This window comes from Halichoerus grypus, chromosome 6 (genome assembly GCF_964656455.1).
Source record: "Halichoerus grypus chromosome 6, mHalGry1.hap1.1, whole genome shotgun sequence".
In the NCBI taxonomy this organism is placed as follows: Eukaryota; Metazoa; Chordata; class Mammalia; order Carnivora; family Phocidae; genus Halichoerus; species Halichoerus grypus.
Window position 1 is genome coordinate 54,805,445 of NC_135717.1, and position 20,579 is coordinate 54,826,023.

The 20,579-nt window shown below is 38.8% G+C and overlaps 1 protein-coding gene across 1 annotated transcript in view; it reads right to left on the reverse strand.

The window, feature by feature from the left end:
* Positions 1 to 20,579, reverse strand: part of ITGA8 (integrin subunit alpha 8) — a 179,612-nt gene that overhangs the window by 103,702 nt on the left and 55,331 nt on the right. Inside the window, exons 10-13 of the mRNA XM_036097039.2 lie at positions 19,360 to 19,416; positions 16,560 to 16,612; positions 4,933 to 5,138; positions 2,320 to 2,511 (exon numbers count right to left, since the gene is read on the reverse strand). Of these exons, the coding sequence (XP_035952932.1) occupies positions 2,320 to 2,511; positions 4,933 to 5,138; positions 16,560 to 16,612; positions 19,360 to 19,416 (508 nt within the window). The remainder of the gene's footprint in view (positions 1 to 2,319; positions 2,512 to 4,932; positions 5,139 to 16,559; positions 16,613 to 19,359; positions 19,417 to 20,579) is intronic.

Consider the following 20,579-nt stretch of genomic DNA (forward strand, 5'->3'; position numbering starts at 1 on the left):
TTTCCATTCTTGGCACCCAGTAAATCACAGTAGTGAGAAATGGGAGAAGTCCCTTATGCCTCATCTCCCACTTAGGGGTGGGAGGTTGGATGGGGTGAGTGGTGGAACTACATCATAGCAGGGCAATAACCTCCTGATATCAGAAGCCTCTAGGGAGGGTCCAGCAACAGGAATTTCATGAGTGCATCTCAACCCAACAGAGTCTCCAATATCAGTGTTCATCTGGTCTGGGAGAAGCAAATACGGTGTTGTAAATTAAGAATGGGGGCCATGGAAATTAAATAAGCAAAAGAAAATAATGTCAACTAGTGTGTGTAAGAAAAGAATACCTCCAAAATACAGTCTTGTTTTAAAACTTGATTGGAAGGCTGCCATTTTTTAAATTATGTTCTATGTAATCCCATTTTAACTTAAACACATCATCTCATTTCATATTATAGCAACAATGCCATTTTGTCTTTATACCAACTTCCTATACCTAATTTCACAGATAAGGAGACTGAAGAGAGATTGGGAAATTGTCTTATGCTTATACAGCTAGGAAACTGTGGAGTCCATTTTGAAACCCATTTTGTCCATCTCCAGAATCCAAGAATGCGGCTTTTCAACACTTTATATGGCCCAATATGTCTGTGAAGTAAAGTAGCTTTGAGTCTGTTCATGTCAATCAAATGGATTTCCTTTTTTGTTCTAAGCCATTTCATAACATTTTGTAAAAAATCTTTTCCCAACTTAGAAAGTGCAAACACACATAACGCAGTGAAGGAAGTATTGTTAGCTCCATAATATCAGGTAAGGAAATGGAAGCTCAGAGAAATCAAGTAATTTGTCCATTGCCACACAGCCCATCTGTGATGGATGGGAATCTTAACCTGGGCAGTCTTATTTCCCTTCCCCTGTTCCCAGCCACACTGCTAACTTTAATAGGTTATTTTTACACTGGTTTGATATTTCCCAAAAAGAAGGAAGTGGAGTGTCATCTAACCTTACCCTATAAACTCTCTTGGGGCACACATACATACACAAAAAATACACACGCATACATACACATGTATGTACATATAAGTGTGAGTGTATGTATGTGTGCATGAGAAATATTAAAAAATAATATTCTAGTGGATATGAGCTGTATCTATCTTCTATGCAGTAGATGGCATAGTAGTAATAATTGCTATAATTGCAATAATGTTAGCAATATAATTGGTCCCATGTCTGCTTTTTGGTAGAATTCTTTTTCCCTAAGACAAGGAAACTAAGTGTCTGGTCCTGCTCAAATACAGAACATCTGTAACTTGCAGAAGAGATCATGTGACAAAGAGTAAATGTAAATCAAACCACCTTTTACATGTCTGTGCTTTTGGTTATTTCAGGTACTAGGTGACCTGATTTCTAGTCAGTCTGGCAGATGAAACAGCTGTAATTCACAATAAATATACATCAAACATCACAATCAACCTTTTTCTTTCTTCCTGCAAAAGGCAGCTGGCTTGTATCAAAAACATGTAAAGAATACTTGCTGCTATCTAACCAATGGGGCAACATATGCACCGCGCCATTAACATAGGTAGGTTTCATAGCAGTGTGCCCAGAAGTGGATAGGTGGCAGGCAGTGAGGACCAGTAGTGTTTCAGCTCCAGAGTTAGCATATTGCAGTTTTATCCACTCAAAGAGACTACCTACAATTTTTCTCAGTCCCAAATCCTAAGGAAAGGAATCTTATAGGCCCTGAGGTAAAGGGTGACATTTTCCAAAGAAAGTAGGGGGTGATTCGTGGACTGTGCAAGGATCCCAATAAATATCCACTATCATGCCCCGGCAAAACAAAACAAAACAAAATGGCCCTATGAAATAAGAATAGTAGTAAGAAGTGAGGAAAATAATTGAGAAGAAAAATATTTTGTTTCCTGGTGGGAAAAGGAGGGGTTATTTTATCTGCCTTTATTTTTTAAAAATTTTATTTATTTATTTGACAGAGAGATAGAGCCAGAGAGCACAAGCAGGGGTGGCGCAGAGGGAGAGGGAGAAGCAGGCTCCCCGCGGAGCAGGGAGCCTGAGGTGGGGCTCGATCCCAGGACCCTGGGATCATGACCTGAGCTGAAGGCAGACGCTTAACTGACTGAGCCACTCAGGCATCCCTTTATCTGCCTTTAAATGCTCGTGAAAGTCACTCAGGAATCATGCACAAAAGCCCTGGGCTGTCCATGGTTAAGCTGGGCCTTTGCCTTTACAAGGGAAAAGCTTGCATGTGATGCACCGTCCTGAGAATGGGCTTCTTTCTAGGAAGTGGGCTCTCTGGCGGGAGAGGAAAGAAACCCTTACCTGGGTAATCATTCTTGTCTATGTCTGAGTCTCCTCTTAGAGTAAAGCCGAAGCCCGAAGGGATGGTCTGTGAGGCCCACACTCCCTGCAGAGTTTGGGAAGGCTTGGTGTTTAAGCCATCCTTGTTCCCGTTGTAAATGAGCACTTTGCCTCTTTGATCCTTGCCTGCAAAGGGGGCTCCGATGGCAATGTCTGCAAATGGGGACACAGGAACATGTTTTTTAAGGAAAGAAGGTTTTAGAGATAGAATTAAGTGCAGTCTTAACCTAGAATCCTTCTAGTAACCTAGAATCCAAAGGGCTCATTAAGTTTTCCAGGAAAATTTTGTAATGCTGCAGCAACCATAAATTATTTGAAGTCTTTTATCCATCCAGCAAGTATTTATCGAGTGACCGCTGTATGTTGGATGCAGTGCGTATGACAGCAAACCAGATGCTGCTTTTAGAGTGTATGTTCTAGTGCAGGTAGTAGACAATTTGAATAGAGAGACAATCAAGAAAAGATGGAGAGGAACCATGAGAGACGATGGACTTTGAGAAACAAACTGAGGGTTCTAGAGGGGAGGGGGGTGGGGGATGGGTTAGCCTGGTGATGGGTATTAAAGAGGGCACGTTCTGCATGGAGCACTGGGTGTTATGCACAAACAATGAATCATGGAACGCTACATCGAAAACTAATGATGTAATGTTTGCTGATTAACATAACATAATAAAATAAAATGAAAAAGATGGAAAGTGACACATTCTATGCAGAAGAATCAAAAATATTAATGTAATGGAGAGTGGTGGTTATTTCTAGATTCGGTGATTGGACAGGGTGTTGCTAAGGCTCGTGTTGAAAGTGAAAGCTGGGGACAAAATGGAACCAACTGTGTGAAATCAGAGGGAAGAGCACTCCAGGCAGAAAGAACTGGTGTGCCAAGGTCGAAAGGTCGAAAAAGCTGGGCCCATTGGAGGAGCAGGGAGAGCGTGGTCTACACGGGAACTTAGCGAGAAACAGGGAGGGCTGGGTCACATCAGTAGACTGGATAAAACAGGGGAGGCACCTTTGCAAGGTACTTATGAGTTTCTTGTCAAAAGAAATAAACAATCTCTTGTACAAAGATTATATAATGTAATGATTACATTGTCCCATGAGGGAGGCAGGATGCATTTTACAGTAGAGGACATTGGGGAACCTAGAAAGAACCCTATCCCCTGACTCCCACTTAAATAGAGCACTTAATGAAAAGTAACTTCCACACATTGTGCTCTTCAGGATTGTTTTAAACAATACACACAAAGACTGAGTTTTACATAAAAAAGAGCACTAAGAACACAATAACATAATAGCTCACCCCAGTGGACGACAGTTATGTGTCCTCACTTTGTCGTTTATTTCTCTTTGCTCCAAAGTAAGTCTGGTAAGACTAAGTAAATCATGAATTGATTTTACTACATAATGAGGATCATAATTCCAGTTTCATTTAACAGGTAAAGATAAATATCTCAAATCTCAGATCATGGTGGAAATTAAAGATATCATCATGTGACAGGTGCAAAGGGGCCCTTCCTTCACCTCCTCTAAGTCAGTTCACATCTGTCCTGTGTTTCCTCCCAGTTTGGAATTATTTTGCCCACTTTATACTCAAAAGCAGTGAGGCTCAGAAAGGCAGAACCCCCTTAATGTCATTAAAAATGTTTCTCTTAGCTTTCAAAAATATCATGAAGGGTTTGAGAAAAAAGACAAATAGAGGAAAATATGGTGGAAAAGATGACTTGATAGATAATTTAGCATTATTTATTTCGCTTGGTGCTCAGGGATAGGGCAGTTTCTGAAAGCAGCATATCAGTTAAAGATGAACTTGTCTCTTTTTTATTATTTTCCTGGAACCATGAACTTTTAATATACATTTATGTTTTATGGCACTTTAAAAATTACTAACCATACATTTCTGGGATGTCTTTTTTCAAAGAAAACATAAAATGCCAAAAGCACTAATGAATACTGATCTGATGCAAACACTCCCTAGGCTATTTTGCTGGAGCAAATTCCTGTTACTCCCTTGAACTTTAAGAAACCCATTATACCTTGCTTCTTAATTTAAAAGTCCCGAACACGTATGCAAAACTTTGTGTGAGCTTGCATGTTTTTCTGAGAAGGTACTTGCAAGGCATTCACAAATTCTTAGCTTAAAGAATCATAATCCTAAACTAAAAATTTAACACTACTTTATTGCAAACATTGAAGTTGCCCTTAAGCTAAAGTTTACAGACCAATTAAAATTCAGCATAACCTATACATAGTCCATGTGGGTTAATCACAAGGCAATATACTTGTCCATATATCGACATGTATTTATTTGTCTTGACTCTGTACATAACAGAAGGTTCTCTAGTTTTCTTTGAGTCACTAAATCCAAATATCACTTTAAAAAATAATTGCTGCCTTTATTTAGAGCTGCATATATAAATTTTAAACTGCCTTGAGGGTTTTGATACTTCATTAAAAACCAGTAATAGTAACCGTACCACACACACCACTGTAAATACTTTAAGATGTCATTGTTTCCTTCATGTACCGGTAACATGAATTATGGCAAATAAACAATTTCCATGTATTGGTGTCAATTACCATTGTATCCATCTTGGTTCAGGTCTCCTAAGTGTGCCACAGCACTACCAAATCTCCCGAAAACCTCGGTTCCTGCAAGGATCTGCGGGTCCCTGAAGACAAGCGCGCTCACTTGCAAATACAGGTAAACTTGCCCTACTTCTCTAGGGCTGCTCTCAAATTCACGTTCCATAAAGAGAGGTGCCCCGATCAGTACGTCATCCATTCTGTACGGAACAAAGAGAGAGGTCAGAGCACTGACAGACCTGAGATTCTTTGGGGTACACTTTTAATCAACTAGATCAGTATATTTCCTTGGTATTTTTCCTTTCCCAGGAAAATGAGTATTTTACAATCACTGTATTTCTTTCATTGCTGTCTCTGGGATAGAATGTTGTAAGAACATTGTAGGTTCATTGTTACACTGAACTTTTTTTATAAAAAAAGATTTATTTATTTGAGAGAGAGAGTGTGTGTACAAGTGGGAGGAGGGGCAGAGGGAGAGGGGAAGCAGACTCCACACTGAGTGGGGGAGCCTGACGTGGGGCTCGATCTCACCACCCTGAGATCATGACCTGAGCCAAAACCAAGAGCTGGATGCCTAACTGGCTGAGCCACCTGGGCGCCCATACACTGAACTTTTAAACTATGTTACAATGACTACTTTAAGAAAACCACAGATACTTCACCATTTTCAAAAGCTTCTTAGTGCATTTCTGGAAAATGTAGCTATACAAGTAAAACATATCAAAAAAGATTTTTCTCAAAGTGGATTGGAGTTTGTCTACAACAATAGAACTATACCCTTAAATTATGAAGTTTTCTTTCAGGAATAAGGTTTAAAATAAATTTTGCCTCCTTCTGTCCTCTTGTTACCTTCATTTAAATAAAACAGAGGCCAGAGAGGGTTGTGGGACTGCCTAGAAATATAGAAAGTAAATTTTCCTCCCAAATAAGACTTGATAGTTATTCTTTATAAATGTAGATATTATAGCGGGAAACCAGTAGATAATTTTTAAGGTTGAAAAAAATTCAAGAAACAAATGCCTATGCAAGTTATTTAGAGATAAATTATAACCACCAGGAGAACAAAATCCAAGTGGGTAAAGGTGTTTTCTTCCCAGAGCCAATGGGCACGAAGAGGAATAGAACAGAGCCTTCTAAGCTATTTGAGTTCTTAAAAACGTATGCATGTATCATTTTTATTTTAGAAATTTTGGAAAAAGTCACATCAACCAAAATTCATAATTTAATTGATCGACACTAATGACCTCTGCAGACACCCCTATCTTGGGAGATGCAACAATCTGAAGAGTGATCTCATGCATAAATAGAAATCTGCACTTGACTTTTATGCCTATATAGATTAGGTAACATGCAGAAACTTGCCAACTAAACTAAAAATATTACCATTCATCTAAAAGGCAGGGACGAGGTGGGACAGTTACTGAGAACACAAAACCTCCTTTAAGGTCTGAGACATCTGCCAGACACTCCAACAACACTCTGACCTGCCTTTCTCTCCAACTTCTTGCCTTCCCTGTAGTGGTCATCTAGTCTCCATTTCCCTGTATGATTCAAGAGACATTCTGTGTAACAATTGTATTTAAGATACTGTGATAAGTGAGTCAAGGAATATAATGACTATTAGGTCAACCCTGTTCCTAAGAAATGTACAAGAGAGGTCAAATTGCCACTCATTTACCTACAGACAAGGCAGGGTGAAAAAAAGCATATGAATAATCCAAAATGAATCCTAGAGAGAGAACTGGAACTTCGAGAGAGTTAGGGAAGCCTCTTGGAGGAGATGGCATTGCACCTGGGTGGGATTCTGACAGGTTGTTCTGGAGGCAGGCTTGCCAGGTGGCAGGGTTCTGAGCCCAAAGCAAGCATCTCCGAGTGGAGTCAGGGCCAGTGAGTGGTCCAGGTGGGCTCCGTGCTAGAGGGATGCCAATGATTTTAATTGGAAAAGCAAAGCATGCAAAGAATTCTTAAAACTTAATAATATGAAATAGCAATAATAATAATACATAACAGTAACATATAAAATATGATACTATTATATATTACATAACATATATTATCATTGTTATACATAATCAATGTTAAATATATATAATATATGTTAGGAGCAATAAGAAAACAACCCAATTAAAAACTGGGCAAAGATTTGAACAGACACCTCATCAAAGAAGATTTACGGATAGCAAATAAGCATATAAAAAGATTCTCGGGGCGCCTGGGTGGCTCAGTCGTTAAGCGTCTGCCTTCGGCTCAGGTCATGATCCCAGGGTTCTGGGATCGAGCCCCGCATCGGGCTCCCTGCTTGGCGGGAAGCCTGCTTCTCCCTCTCCCACTCCCCCTGCTTGTGTTCCCTCTCTCGCTGTGTCTCTCTCTGTCAAATAAATAAAATCTTTAAAAAAAAAAAAAAAGATTCTCAATATCATATGTCATTAGAGAATTGGAAATTAAAACGAGATATCGCTAAAAATCTATTGGAATGGCTAGTATCCAAAATGCTGACAGCACCAAATGCTGGCAAGGATGTGGAGCCACAGGAACTCTCATTCACTGCTGGTGAAGAGGCAAAATGGTCCAGTCGCTTGGGAAGACTGTATGGCAGTTTCTTACAAAACTAAACACAGGTTTACCGTATAAGACCATAATCACACTCCTAGGTAGTTACACAAATGAGTTGAAAACTTACGTCCACACAAAAACTTGCAATTGCCAAAAACTGGAAGCAACCGAGATATCCTTCAGTAGATGAATGGATAAATAAACTGTGCGACATTATATAACAGAATATTACTCAGCAATAAAAAGAAATGAACAAATAATCCACAAAATGACAGGGAGGAACTTTAAACCCCTTTTTGCTAAGTGACAGAAGCTAGTCTTAAAAGTCTACATACTGAAGGATTCCAAGTTTATAACGTTCTGGAAAAGACAAAACTAAACAGATCAGTAGTTGGAGGGAATGAGGGGAGGGGAGAGAGATGAATAGATGGAGCACAGGGTGTTTTTAGGGCAATGAAGATATTCTGCATGATACTGTACATGGATACCTGATATTATGCATTTGGAAAAACCCACAGAATGTATAAAAGGAAGAGTGGACCATAATGTAAGCTGTGCACTTTTGTTAATAATATATCAATATGGGTGGATCGATTGTAACAAACGTACCACACCAACTCAAGATGGTAGTAATAGTAGAAACCAATGGTGGAGGGGAGGAGGAGGGAATATATGTGAACTCTCTGTAATTCCTGCTCAAGTTTTCCATAAACCCTACTGCTCTAAAAAATACAGCCTACAAAAAAAAAATAAAGATAACTGGAAAAGTAAATTGAGTCCAGACGTATGAGAAAAGCATGAGTTTTGACGTTATACTGATTTAGATTTAAAACCTGGCTCTTTTAGTAACCAGTTGTGTCCTATTGAACAAGTTACATTACCGAAAAAATGTGAACGTAGAAATAGGCTACTTTATTGGATACATCACTGAAGATCTCCCTTGGTCTCTGTCTCCATCTCTGTCTCTCTTTGTGTGTCTCTCTTTGCAAATGTGCACGCACACACATACAGACAGGTCATACTACAGTATTTAATACATGACAGGTATTATGAAGGCACTGGCCCAGGTGTTGAAGGGAACACACAATATTTTTACATCGTAGCAATGTAAGCAGAAAGAGCTCCCGTTAAAAAAGCAAAATGTATCCCCCTTCTCCCTCTCCTACCTTGTAGGAGCCAGAAACACGGTGAAATGTGACTTTGGGATCATCTGGGGCTGCTAGCTACTTCTAATAGCCTCTTACTTGTCTCCCACAGCAGGAGACCTAACACATGGTTTCTAGCTAGAAACACTTTAAGTGTTACTTGGCCAACTTGTAATAAGGAAAGGGCGGTTATAGATAGACCTGAGGAATGGTTATTTTTTTTCTGTTCTTTTTTAAAAATTTTATCTTAATTCCAATATTGGTAACATACAGTGCTATATTAGTTTCAGGTGTACAATATAGTGATTCAACACTTCTATCCACCACCTAGGGCTCATCATGACAAGTGCATTCCCGGAGGTGCGTAGAGGGCTGGGAAAATAGGAATGGCCATTATTTTGATCTCAACTTCCAGAACCTAAGTTGGATTGCTATGCTTAGGTAAAACATTTTCTTAAAAATCTTACAAGTAACTTGATTAAAAAAAAAAAAGTCCCATTGCTTGCCATCCTGCTGTGCTCCAGGACCAGAGGAGAGCAAGGATTGGAGTTATTTACGCCCCTGGCCTTCCTCTCACAGGAACCCGGTTGCTTCTCCTTCTGTTATAATTATTGCCAGTGTCAAGAGGCATTTGTTAAACACCTAATTGTGTGTGTTGCTGCCTTGTACTTCAAAGATGTCTGAAATTGCTGGTCTCTATTGTAGAGATGGAATGGGGCATTTTCTCCTTCTATAAAGAAGGAACAAGCCATATAATTGGTCCCCGAGGGTGCAAACATGATTCAGGACTGACATGGTTTGCTCTCTACATTTCTCACTGCCAACACGGAGTTCTAGGAATGGAAAATTACTCGACCCATTATTGTGAGAGCCTAGCACGTCCACGGAAATTTTGGATTCTTGGAGGATTATGACAGCATTGATTTATTTTGTTAGAAATATATTTCCCCAGATATTTAAGTGTAAGTCTTCTAAAATGTTCTAAATGCCATAAAAACAGAGAAAGACATTTGTTTTTCATTTATAATTGTGTTTCCCATAAGGTTGAAAGACAATAACTCTTGGATTTAATTGGTACAATGTGCCTTATAGAATACTTTGCACTTAGTGTCAATATTATTTTATTATAGCAATACTACTTAAGAGCCACAATATATATTATTGTTTAGGCTGCTGTTTTTAAACCTTGGTTTGCAACACATTAGTGGATTGTGAAATCAATTCAGTGGGTCTTGAAAAGCAATTTTAAAAAATGAAATAGAAAAGAACAGAAAATAGAATGAATACATTATGTGAGGGTAAATATTGTTCCCTGAAACTTTTGTTTCAGTTCTATGTGTGTGTGCCGGGTTGCAATGTCAAATGTATTTCTTATTATGGACCACAAGCAAAAAAAAAAAAAACAAAAAAAACAAAAAAAATCCCTGAAAAACCATTGCAGTAGGCTATGTGTGCTATTGGACTGTTTCAAAATTAGTTTGCCAAATCCTGGTTTTGAATGTGTCCAATCCAAGTTTAAAGTTTTAAAATATTTTATTAGTAAAGGTATTTTTCATTGACTTTCTGATACATAGTTGTGTAATAGGTTGGGTACCATTCTAAGGGAATATTATATATATTCTCATATATATATATATATATATATATATATATATATATACCCAGCCTGTATGGTTTTGTAATCTCAAAAAATTAATGATGAAGAAATATTATTATTATTAATGACGAGGTTTTCAGTAAAATCCATCCTTTCTATTTAGGTCATGTTGGGGGTTTGGATGAGATCTGAGTTATTATGTAAAGGCACTTCAACAAAGGATATATACACTAAGTTTCATTTTATCCAAAATGTGTAATATTTAATCACAATTTTCTTTAACATCTTTGGGTAACATACACACAGGTTTTGTGTCTCTTTTTATGTGTAAATCTGCCCTGATAATATAATATAATGCAAGGCTCAATCTCTCTTCCTTCACATATTGTTTGAGACAGAAACACTATTTTCCTGAAAAGCAAAGCATAAATAGTGATAAAGAATGAGAGAGAAAGAGAGGACCCAGCAATAAGAATATTCAATATGGAGAATCTAGATTCAAGTTTTCTGAGTCAAATGGTGTTAATGTGTTGGTTTCACATATAAACTTTTCTATATTTCTTTTTTCCCAGTAGTAGATACTGCATGCTAATGCTCATAATTAATTTTTGGAACATGGTTATTTATTAACAGAATGCAGATTAGCAGACTTTATACTAGAGTTGATATCTTATCAGCTGAATTTTTTTATGGTGGACAAGAACTAACATAGCTGATCATTTACATTACAGAAATCGATTTCAATTTACAACTTCTTTCTGTTTTAGTTTTCTGGATTTTCTACTTATTTCAATCATAATAGTAAAACCTGTATGAGAGAACACATACTTAGGCTAAATCTGGGGCAAAAACATAATTACCCAAAGCTGATTCCTTTCAAATAAATTTTCTCTAAAATGTTCTCAAGTTAACAAACTGCTAAAATTCTCTTGAAATTTATCTCCTTTGGGCCCTGCAGAGGCAAAAAAACAATCCAATCGATTAAATTGTAATTCTATGAGTTTCTGAAATAGTATAAATACTGTAAGTTTCAAAAGCCAAACGAAAAAACCTTAATTTGCTTGCTTAGGCTCAAGATGAAAAATTCCATCTCCCTTTGTTAAGTTTGTCCAGAAATTCCTAACAGTTTACATTGGCAGAGTTTATGGCTCTGGCTATCTTAAGATAACTAAACTAAAGTTAATTTCACCAGCTTGTTTATATTTTCAAAACAGTCCTCAGCTTGACAGTATCAACCAGCAACCAGCACGGACACCACCGTTTGGTCTTAACTTGTGGGGTCACTCACAATACCTGGAGATTTTTTTAAAATTAAAAAAATATTGGGAAAATCCACCCATTTACTAATTTGGTCAACATTACTTAATGACATTGTCTTTTCTCCCCCCCCCCCCATCCCCGATGTCAAGATTTTTGAGCATTTGCAGGGACCTTGCTTTTGTTGCATAGTGGGGAGAGAAAATGTCAAATACTGTCCAAGAATGTTCACTAGGTAACCTCATGCACAAAAGTTCTTAATTATCTCTTGGCCAGAGAAGGGAAAGTCTGGTTTAATCCCGCAGAATATATGGAGTCCTAACTTCTGAACAATGACCAATCAACTATGCAAGTGATATTCTTTTTTTTTTAAAGATTTTATTTATTTATTTGACAGAGAGAGAGAGAGATAGCTAGAGCAGGAACACAAGCAGGGGGCGTGGGGATGGAGAAGCAGGCTTCTCGCTCAGTAGAAAGCCCTACGTGGGGCTCGATCCCAGGGTCCTGGGATCATGACCTGAACCGAAGGCAGACGCTTAACCAACTGAGCCACCCAGGCGCCCCTGTCAAGTGATATTCTTAATCCTATTCTGAGTCACTGCATAGCATCCACTCAGATCCAAGGTTTAGAAGATGCAGGCCTTAAAAAAAAAGGCTATTGAAAAATTAGAAATTTGGGTAAAATATGGGAATTAAATCTCAGTTTTAATACTGAACTCTACTGGTGATTAATGCTCACTGATGATTCCTTGATCACTGATAAATGCTGGGAAAGCTAAAAGGGTTTTGTGAATGTAAAAAAATATATAGGAATTATAGACTGTAAAATTATATATAAATCATTACTACTGACTCAGTAAAATGCAGCAGACTAGTATAGCTATTTTTAATATAATCATACAGACTGATTTTTCTTACAGACCATGACACTAAAAACTATAACTGAATTTTGCCTCATGAATCAGTTGTTTTTAGACAATCTTATTAAAGTTCTTTGGGTGAAAATAACTCTGAAATTATGATTTTATATTTTTATAAAGTGGAAATATGACCTTGCTTGTAAAAATAATGGAAATTAATTAAATGCACACTTAATAAACAGGAATGTAGATTCTTACCAAAAAATAGAGTAAAACACTGAAACACACACATATATAATCTGAAACAGTCAAATTCATAGTTTATGTCTCTGCCCCGATGGGTTGTTCTGCACCTTCCCCAGGGATGAATACCCACCCAGGGAGGTGAGGACATTGCTGTCACTACTGGGGGTGGTTTTCAGGCCCCCATCTTGGGATCAAGTATAAACCTAGCCACACAAGGTGTCTATTTGAAGGCCAATAATATCAAGCAGTTTTTCTCAAAACACAGGTGCTGCAAAGATGATGGCAAATTTATACCTTCATTATTGCAGTCTCAGACTTCATGTGAGTTGTCTATCGGTATTTGGGATGAAAGGTGCTCAGTGGCCTCTATAGCTTACTTATTTATAATAGGGCCCTGAATTTACATAGCATTACAGTAACTAAGAACGGCAAATTACATACAGACTGAGAATCTATGGGCACGTTAAGAATGGTAATATTAAGGGGCGCCTGGCTGGCCTAGTCGGTTAAGTGTCCGACTTGATTTTGGCTCAAGTCACGATCTCAGGGTCATGGGATTGAGCCCCATGGCAGGCTCCATGCTCAGCAGGGAGTCTGCTTGAGATTCTTTCCCCCTTCCTCTCCCTCTTCCCCTGCCCCTGCTCTCTCTCTCTCTCAAATAAATAAATAAATCTTAAAAAAAAAGAATGGCAATATTAAGATAATGGCTGTATTTTTTTGATGCAGTCTAAAGAATTAAGAATATACTGCCTAATAAAAAAGAAATAATGGGCGTAGCAATTTTTTAAGAACATCAGGAAAGAACAAATTATCCCTGGAAAATTCCTGTGTTTGTTACTACCATGTTGTTTTGATCAGCAGGAGACAAAAGAGATCCTTTCCTCACAAGTGTTCTTGTTCTTTTCTTAACATGGTGGAAAAAAAAAAAAAAAGGTCCTATAAATGTTGTCACAGAGCTTTGCTATGGACTGGAATGAACGTGTTTCCAGGAAGGAGGCGGTGCCCTGCAGGGCGTAGTGTTGAACTGGGGGAAAGCTGAAAGGATTCAGGGCAGAGCGGAGGAAAGGAAGGGCACACACTGAGTTCATCTGGTCCCAATAAGGCATTGCGTGGCTCCCCTGGGTGTGGGGGGGGAGGTTGTGTTTGTTGTGTCACCATCTGTTGAAAGAAATGTGTTTGCGCATATCCCAAAGGCCATCATGGGATTTTTGTTGTTGTTTTTACTAAAGTGTGGGCTTCCTCAATTGGGACAACATGCCATGTTTTGGACTCAAGTTCTTCTTCAGCCACCCTGCCCCCACCCTGCACCTTTTTTTTTTTTCTAGATCACTAAAAGGTGCTGATAACAAATCCAGTCCATCTAATTTGGAAATTGTGAAGGGCAGCCCTAATTGTTACTTTCTTTTCACAGCTCAGTTGGAGATGAAAGCAATTTAATTTTCAATGGCTTGCTTCCAGGCTAAGATTGCCATTCAAATATACTTTCAGAATATCTCCAAAGTGCAACCACTACAGTTTCCTGTCACTGTCCTGTCGTTGCTCTGGCCCTGGGCATTGTCCTGCCTCACCTGGCTTACGGCAGTGGGCTCCCGGGGGCCTCACGGCCGAGGAGACCCAACAGACACAGTGTGTCTGCTGGAACCAAAGTTGGAGTAGGCCATTCCTTTGCTTAGTATCCTCCAGTGGCTCCTGAGATGTGTCCTTCTTGGAAACACTCATTCTATCCCTAGCAGAGCCTGTGTGGCACTATGCAAGACTGTTTATAAATGCAGTGGCTCACAAACCTTTGTGATCCTGCGCCCCTCTGCCTCCTCTCCAAGCCTCTTTGACGTCCTAGGACTTCCAGCAGCTCCCACCTCCGGGAATCTCTTCCCCATGGACCCCACTTCCGGCAGATCATTCCTGAACTTTCCTCAACCTTAACACCGAGGCCTTCCCTATCTACCCCATTTAAAGTCACAACCCTCCCAATATTTTCTAACCCCCCTTCTGTTTTGCTTTTATAAGTTTAATTAATAGACTATCTTTTAGAGAAGTTTTAAGTTCGAAGCAAACTCCAGCAGAAAGTACAGAGAGTTCCCATATACCCCCGGCCACCACAGGCACAGCCTCCCCCAACTCTCAACATCTCCCACCAGCGCGGTGCATGTGTTACAATCGATGAAGCTTCAGTGACCCATCATCATCACCCAGAGTCCATGGTTTACATGAGGGTCACTCCCGGTGTTGGACATCCCGTGGGTCTGGACAAATGTATAGCGACACGGATCCACCATTGTAGTGTCTTACAGAGTAGCTTCACTGCCCTAAAAATCCTCTGTGCCTGTTCATCCCTCCTCTCCCCCCTGGCCTCTGGCAACCCGTGATCCATTTATTGTGTCCATGGTGTTGCCTTTTCCAGGATGTCATATAGCTGAGATCATACCGTATGTAATCTTCTCAGATTGGCTTCTTTCACTTCATAATATGCAATTAAGCTTCCTCCATGTATTTTCATGCTTGACAGCTCATTTCTTTTTAGCACTGAACAATATTCTGTTGTCTGAACGTGCATTTACCTACTGAAGGACATCTTGGTTTTAGCCCTTCCATTTTTTTATTCCTATTTGGTGTTCCTCACCATCTAAATATGCTTTACTTGACTTACTTACTTTTTGTCTGTAGTCCCCAACTCCCCACCTCTAGTACAACTTCTATGAGGGTAGCAGTGTCTATTTTGTTCTCTGCTATGTCCCAGCACCTAGAACAGTGCTGGTGTATAGTAGATGCTCGAGAAATATATGTTGAATGGAAGAATAATAAAAAAGATCTTTTCCAGGGGCCCCTGTGTTGCTCAGTTGGTTAAGTGTCTGACTCTTGATTTCAACTCAGGTCATGATCTCAGGGTCGTGGGACTGAGCCCTGCATCAGGCTCTGCTCTCAGTGCAGAGTCTACTTGTCCTTTTCCTCTGCTCCTTCCCCCACTTGTGCTCTCTCTCTCAAGTAAGTAAATAAAATCTTAAAAAAATATATTTTTCAAAAGGTGCAAAAGTAACTAAATTTTTCTCCAGTCATATGCCACCATAATATATAAAGTACATTTCTATCTACATGAAGATCATAGCTAATGTCCATCAATGATGTATCTAAAGTGCTCGCTTAGCCCAGATCCTGGAACATAGTTAGGATTCTGCAGGTATTTGATTTTTATAAAAATGTGAACTCTCTGAGTGCAGAGACCTATTTTGCCTTATTCACCACCATATTCTGGACACTAAGAACAATGGCTGACACACAGTAGGTGCTCCAATGATATTTATTGGATGGCTAATCAGTTTATCTCAATGTATTGGGTTTCTTATTTAATCATCTGTTTTATCTATCAGTTAGATGGTTTTAGTGAGCCAAAGAGATGTTTAATAATAGTCTGTTTTTAAGGAATGACTTAAACACAACCATAGTTTATCATGGTGCTTGATCCAAGCTCAATTGTAATTTGCTGCCATACTCTGAAAAGTTCACGTTATTATTTCATCTTCTCCATGGGCATTACTAGTATGTTGGTTAAAGCCATGTCAGGAGAAAAAAAATGTTTATTTATGTGCAAATGGTTTATGAATGTATCACATGCTAAGTAAGGGTAAAGAGAGACAGGTGAGCAAATGCTTTTATGGCTTTGGATTTCAAATGGCCAAGGACTATTCAGTTCATTAAATGAAAGATAAAACTAAGTAAAACAGTCCTTTTCTGGAAGTGGGAGATGTGGAAAATCTCCATAGAGACATAAAATAGGACTATAGAATTCTTTAGTAGATGTATCCTCTTGCTCTGAACCCAAAAAAAAACCAAACAAAACAATTAAAACAAGAGAGCCTCTATCTTGTTGAAGAAGTATGGAAGGATCTATTTCATGAAGGAAAAAAATGCAACATCTTTGTGGATGAATATAACATATGGTGAGTGAGGAAGTTCTTATAAACTTACCCATCATTGTTAACATCTGACACTGTGACCGTATATCCAAAATAAGATGCCATCTGCAAAGAAAAACCGTAAGATGACATAGTTTATGTTCAAAAATAATTTTTATAGTCCTCTCTCACTTTTTCCTGAAGGATGAATCTCATTGCAGCAGACTTCTGCATTAAATTCATGGACTCCTGGACGTGGACAGAGTCTTAAAGTCATTCAGGCTGACCCCATGCATAATTTCCCCTCAGTACCCCTGACATCTGCTTGGTCATCCTCTGCAGCTATTCAACAATCGGCCCATTCAATTTGTGGACACAATTATTAGAATTTTCTTTGCTAAAATTGGCACTTCTGTAACTTCTAGTCCTTAATCCTATTTAGTTCTGCCATGTTGAACCTCACAGAATGAATCTAATTCCACTCTGTATGATATTTCATATGGAAATATTTGTAGCTGGCTCACCATCATGGCCTCTCTTTCTTAGAGATACTGCATGTGATACCAAAGAAAAGATAATACCCCATGAATGCATTGCCCAGAGAAGAGTTAAGTAGGATTTACACTCTTTGCTTTGGGCTCTTTATATCAATGAAGCATAAAAAGGGTTTTAATTTCACGGGAAACCATGCTCAGTATCAATTCATATTGAGTTCATTGTCAACTAAGGTTTCTAAGTCTCTTCTGAGTATAACTAGCGAGCCACATTCTAGCTCTTAAGTTTTTTGTTTTTCAAGCTATGTTTTCAACATTTATCATCTTTTCAGATTCAGCGCATAGTTTTGAACTTGTCGAGATGTTTTTTTTCCATGTTTTGGCATCCAGTGCTTTAGCTGACTTAGCCTCCCATCATCTTCTAATGTAATCAGTCTACAATCCACTAGAAAGTGTCCTCCACAGAAGGCAGAGATTTTGGTCTGTGTTGTTCAGTCTTCTGTCTACACTGCCTGACTAGGGTCTAGCTCAGAGTGGGTGCCAGGTGCCAGATACTCTTTGCAGAGGGAATGAATACATGAGTTAACAAGTGTCATGAAATAATTAAATTCTCCCACCTCTTTTCTCTATTCCAAACATATACAGTTGCTATAGATGAATATTCGTGTCCCTTCCTTCCCCTGAATTCAAATATTGATCCTAACCCCCAATATGATGGTATTAGGAGGTGGTGCCTTTGGGAGGTGATTAGGTCATGAGGGTGGGTCCTCATGAATGGGGTTAGTGCCCTCATAAAAGAGACCCCAGAGAGCTCTCTAGCCCTCCTTCCACCATGTGAGGACCTAAGAATATGTCTATCTATATGAATCTCCCCAGATACTGAATCTGCCTACCTCTTGATCCTGGGCTTCCCAGCCTTCCAGAACTGTGAGAAATAAACATTTGGGCTTTTTAGCCACCCAATCTATGGCATTTTTATTATAGTATTCTGAAGACTAAGATATAGTTGCCAGGTACCAAATGCTTTTTGCAGAGGGAATGAATGCATGAGTTAACTGTGTAATAATAATTCAGTTTTCCCACCTCTCTTCTCTATTCCAAACATATACAGTGAAATTCTTATTTCTGGTGTGGCATCGTGTGGACTTCACTCAGAGGAGTTTCATCATTTATGCATTAAATGCTGAGGTTCAAGACTGAAGAACTAGGTGGTATTGAGGACAAGAAGTTATAGAAAGGCCAAATTTAATAATGTTTAAAGAGCTTCTAATGATAAAAATGTGAAACAAATCTGGATAAAAGAGAAGTCTTGCCAGATTTTCAATAAACCATTAATTACCATCACTTGAGAATAGTTCAAAATTTGTAAGTTCATCCAACTTCAGTATTGTCCCGGCCTTACTTCTCCATATGTACCACAAGAGTGTCATGAGGGACATTGTTAAATGCTTTGTTGAAAATTGCAGAGTAACGGATAGACCAAAGCCCTAATTTGGGGGGGGGGGATGTAAAAAATGCTCTGTGTTCAATAGAAAACTTTATTAATCAAAATTGCTAGACAAATATATTATTCCAAATCTACATATCTATCTAAGAATGGAGCATCTAAGGACCCTAAACTATGATCCAGAAGGTCAAGATGTAACTTGGCCACATTCAAATGTGAGGCTTCCTAGAAGTTCGGTAGTGTGGGCTTCTGGTTAGGAGAGAATATGGGTTGCCCCGAGAAACTGATTCAATTAACGACTGGCTCCCTTAGATGGCCATACCACATTCATTGTTTAAAGGAATGTGGCAAATTTCAACAGGTCACAATACCCCGGACAACTCAGGGTGGTGGATAAAGTATGACCTCAGGCCATATTAGGTTAGGAGAATGACAGACACGTCCCTCATTCATAATGAGACCTCAGCCAGTGATGGTGGGTGAGGAACAATATCTAGTCCCTGGGAGGAAGGGACCAGAACAAGATAGCCTGTCAACCTCCACATCATGTTGGGATGGGTGGAGGGCTCCAGTCGCAGTGAGGAAGGGAGGCAGAGCACAGGCCCATTGACTCTGACAGATACAATGGGGCCTACGAGAAGCCTGTGTTTTCTCAGAGGGAAGGCAGATACCTAGAACTCACCACCAGGCACACTATATATGGGCCTACAACATAACAGGATTGTTCTCAGACCCTAGTAGTTAGTGACACTGCTGCATGAAAGCTGGGATCTTGTCTGTCTGATGCATGGTTATATTCCCAGTGCCTAGAACAGTTTCCAACATATAGTAGGTACTCGGTGAACATTTATTTTATGAATGAATAAATGATATGAATATTGCGATTTACTATTAGTCCTGAGTGACATTGTTTGGTATTAAAAGGTCTTCACCTGTTCGCCAGTGAAGTTCTGAATAAAAGTCATATCTGTAGAGTTAATGATTGAAACCTGAAATCATAGAGATTAGATAGGTTACATCATTTGACAGAATTGGAGAAAAAAACATTTTAAATTACAACTTAAGTCATTTTTAAATTTTGGGAAAGAGTAGTTAATTATTAACTATATGTAAAACAAAAATGTAATCCCATAAGAATGATCTTTAAAAAAATCCAATTTAACTTTTATTTATGGTTAAGACTGTGATACTTTCAGATAAAATGCATGCTTACTGAAATCTGAAAAGGGAAAATAGAAATTGAATTCAAATGAACTCTGAGACCCATTAACCTGATGGCCAGTTAATTGATCTAATCAGGGTTTTTGTCTAAATTCATTTCTGTGTTTACGTTATTATGAGAAACTGATGATTACGGCTCTTCACAAAAAAAACAAAACTGAAAATTTTAAATGTTATCTACATAGCAAAAATATTACCTTTAATTCTATTCAGCCAATCTAAAATCTGCAGATACTATTTCACTAGACTTTTTAAAAAATAAACATTATTTAAAATATAACTTTTTCTTTTCAGAAGGTCTCTTGATTTTCTTTTCCTAATTTTGTGGTAAGTAGGTATAACGGGTCTGAATGGTATCCCTCCAAAGTTCATGTTGCCCAGAACTTCAGGAGGTGACCTTATTTGGAAATAAGGTCTTTGTAGGTGAAATACATTAAGGAACTTGAAATGAAATCATCCTGGATTTAGGGTGGGCCCTATATCCAATGACTGATGTTCTCATCAGAAAGGAGAGGACACACATAGACACAGATGGAAGAAGGCCATCTGAGGACAGAGGCAGAGATTGGAGTCATGCTGACACACACCAAAAAAAGGCAGGGGCCACCTGAAGCCGGAATAGATAAGAAAGATCCTCTGCTAGACACGCTGCAGGAAGCGACATGCTGCCTGACACTGGGATTTCAGACTCTGGTTTCTTGAACTATGAGAAAATAATTTTATATTGTTTTAAGCCACTCAGTTTATGGTAATGTTGTGGCAGTCTCAGGAAACAAATACGCTAGTGTAATAACAATTGATTTTCTCATTTCTACCATATGAGGCATATTAAAATGCTGAGCACATTAGCAACAGTATTCTCTGCAATTATTCCTGGATGAAGCACAAGAATCGTGTGGGCTTCATGGGTGTGACCTGCGCCGTCACACTG